At 37.4% G+C, this 3,210-nt stretch overlaps 1 protein-coding gene across 1 annotated transcript; it reads left to right on the top strand.

The window, feature by feature from the left end:
- Nucleotides 1-1,198: 1,198 nt before the first annotated feature.
- On the top strand, nucleotides 1,199-3,165 carry LOC106524613 (gastrula zinc finger protein XlCGF8.2DB). Its single transcript, XM_014018480.1, has 2 exons — nucleotides 1,199-1,547; nucleotides 1,853-3,165. The coding sequence occupies exons 1-2, from the start codon at nucleotides 1,463-1,465 to the stop codon at nucleotides 2,908-2,910; spliced, it is 1,143 nt and encodes a 380-aa protein (XP_013873934.1). The 5' UTR covers nucleotides 1,199-1,462; the 3' UTR covers nucleotides 2,911-3,165.
- The last annotated feature ends 45 nt before the right edge of the window (nucleotides 3,166-3,210 follow it).

The raw sequence follows: 3,210 nt of genomic DNA, 5'->3' as shown, positions 1-3,210 counted from the left end.
GTTAAGAAACGTGATAATGTTACAAATATCTTTAAAATTTCTTCTTCAGCCATATTTCAGTCTGTTTTCTCATGTGAGAGCTTAGAGCGATGCGCGCTCCCGCGACAGGGGATGCAACTTTGGACAGTCGTGCGTTTCTGGGCAGAACACCGGACCGGTTCTCCCGAGCTCATGACAGGTTCAGATCGGTTTTCTCTACTACACCTGTGACGTCACGACCCAACCAGCAGAGTGAATATATTAATAAAAACTGCTCAGCCTCTTCACCATAGAATCRTTTTCTTTCCACTGTGATGAAAATAAAAATACTTAAAATTAATAAGAATGAAAATCATAAACTTGAGTTACTTTTTTCTTCTAAAAAAATCATAATTCTAATCAAGATACAGTATTATGATCTAGATTTGAGTTTGAGCTGATTTTGAGGGTAGCTACTGGTTCTGATGTGTGTCCCATCAGTGATGATGGTTTAAAAGCRCTATTTGTTTCCATAGATTGATCTATACATTAGATTTGTAGAGAGAGTGCTGTTTAAATGAGGAAATGCTGGTACAGATTGTAGTACAAAGCACCTGAGTATCCTGCTGTATAAATACAGTTCATTTATCATACAGGGTACATACCTGATACTCACGTAATACACACCTGGTTCTTATAGAGTAGATAATGGGTATGTACATAGTATTATAAATGTACATACCTAGTACTTACTGATACTTACCCAACATATACCTGATATTTTCAGGGTACGTACCTAATACATACATGGTACTTACAAAGTACTTACCAGATTCTTGTTAATTACAGGGAATTTACCTGTACTCTCTACCTATATCTGATAGGTACTTGTTCCTTACAGTGTATTTAAACATGTTTATAGTACAGTAAAATCTCTAAAACAGAGTTTTATTAATAAAGTTAGTTACATTTTTCATAATTTGTTGTCAGGCTGTTGTCAGATCCCAGAAATAACAAGTAATTTTTCCTATTGTATCAAATCTGTCAAATTTAAATGAAACTTACTAGTTTATTAGTTAAGTTAAACTTCACAGGTAAAAAAGAGACTATTGTCTAATTAAAACGAGTAATAAAAATTGCTTTAATTGGAGATACCGTGGAACAGAAATTAATGAAGAAATATGACTTTAACTTATTCGCTTTATATGGCCATTTTTCTGGTCAAATAAAAAGTCAATGATGAGCAGTGGCTGCAGTTCAGTGTCTGAACGGCAGGCGTCGCTGCTAAAGCGACACATGCAGCAACACTACAAGAAATAATGGCGTAGAAGAAGAGATGCTGAAAGACGTCTCCTACTCCACGTGAAATACTAATGTTTCTACGATTTTGTTTGACTTTTTGAGTGAGTTTTTACTAATGCGACCTAAAATATCACTTAGGTCGAGCCTTATCTGATACGTACCTGCTAAAAATATCATTTTTGTCGGACAAAATCTGGGAAAAATGTGGAGACAGCAGCAGGACGAACAGCAGCTTTTTGCTTCAAAACATCCTGTTTACAAAACCAAATATCGATTGAACATACCAGGTTTGTGTTTTTACTCTATTTGCATTAAGGGTCACGATTTTACTTAGTTTAATATTTAATAATTAGTGTTTTATTTTTGTTCGCTACTTAATGTATTAAAAGTCCAACAGCGCCSCCTGCTGATGAAAACGTTTTAGAAAAATATAGAAAAAATGACCTCCCTTTATATTACGTCTATATCTACACCTTTTTAAAGTGTTGTTGTTTGTAAGGAAGTGATGAGGTTGCACAACTGTAAAAAAGACAATGTTATTTTATTATTTTATCAGTTGTGTCAAGAACATGTGATTCGGATTTCCCTGCAGATGTTTTGCATTCTGAGGTGATGAAAGAAGAAGCTTCTGAAGAATGGGGGCCAGATGTTAACCAGGAGGACCCMGGGCCCCTCCTTGTGGTGGTTAAAGAGGACGTTGACGGTACCTTTGTGGAGGGAAAACACCTCAGTGAGGCTAACACCACCAAGTTTACATYGACTGCAGGTCATTTGAAGAGTGAGGATGATGATGATCTAACAAGCATCTCAGCTGATCAGATAAAAGAAGAAACTGATGAAGAGGACTATGAAGAAGTAGAAATTACCTGGAACCCAGATCTGAATGCTCAGAATAAAGTCGGTGTGGATGATGAAGATGACGAGAACAATCCTGACTCTCAGCTGAGCCCCTCATCAGACTCCGAGGCAACAACTCAAAACATCAACAAAGATCTGAGCTCTTTAACTAATAAGAAAGATTTTAAAGTGAAGTTAAACCAAACAACACAGAAATCATTCACCTGTGATGATTGTGGTAAAATATTTGCCAGAAAGACAAACCTAAACACCCACCTGAGAGTCCACACAGGAGAAAAACCGTTTGTTTGTGACGTTTGCAGGCAAAGATTTAGCCGCAAGACAACGTTAGTCACACACATGAGAATCCACACGGAGCAGAAGCCGTTCGGTTGCGATGAATGCGGGCAAAGATTTAGACAAAAGCCGCATTTAGTCTCGCACACGAGGATCCACACAGAGCCAGACTCGTTCAGTTGCGACGTATGCGGACAAATGTTTAGCTTCAAGAGCAACTTGAACAGACACATGAGAGTCCACACAGAGCAGAAGCCTTTTGGGTGTGACGTTTGTGGACAGAGTTTTAGCCAAAAGGCATATTTAATCACACACGAAAGAATTCACACTGGAGTGAAACCTTTTGGTTGTGATGTTTGTGGACGAACGTTTAGTTTTAAGAGCAATTTAAACAGACACACGCGAGTCCACACGGGAGACAAACCRTTTGCTTGTCACGCCTGTGGACGAAGGTTTAGCTTAAAGGCACATCTGGTCGCACACATGAAAATACACACGAGAGGAAAGGCAGTGTAACTGTGAAAATTAAAGCAGCTTCTAAAGACGGACATCAGGATTCACAGAATTAAACATATTTATGTCCATAGTTCTGCATTTTTGTTATGATATTTTTTCTTTTTTAGATATTTCATTTACAACTCAAGTTCCCAAAATGTTGCTAGATTGTAATGCAAAAACAGAGCAGTCAGTGAATATATTATAAAATATTGTCTTACATTTTCCTTTTACAATTTACAATATGACCACCAAATCATGCTATTAAACAAGGCCAGGAACAAGGAAAAATACGTTCCACTGTACGTATGTATGTATGTA

This window comes from Austrofundulus limnaeus, unplaced genomic scaffold (assembly GCF_001266775.1).
Source record: "Austrofundulus limnaeus strain Quisiro unplaced genomic scaffold, Austrofundulus_limnaeus-1.0 Scaffold194, whole genome shotgun sequence".
Lineage (NCBI taxonomy): Eukaryota > Metazoa > Chordata > Actinopteri > Cyprinodontiformes > Rivulidae > Austrofundulus > Austrofundulus limnaeus.
The sequence above is the reverse complement of the archived record's forward strand: the minus strand, read 5'-3'. Positions and strand labels throughout refer to the sequence as shown.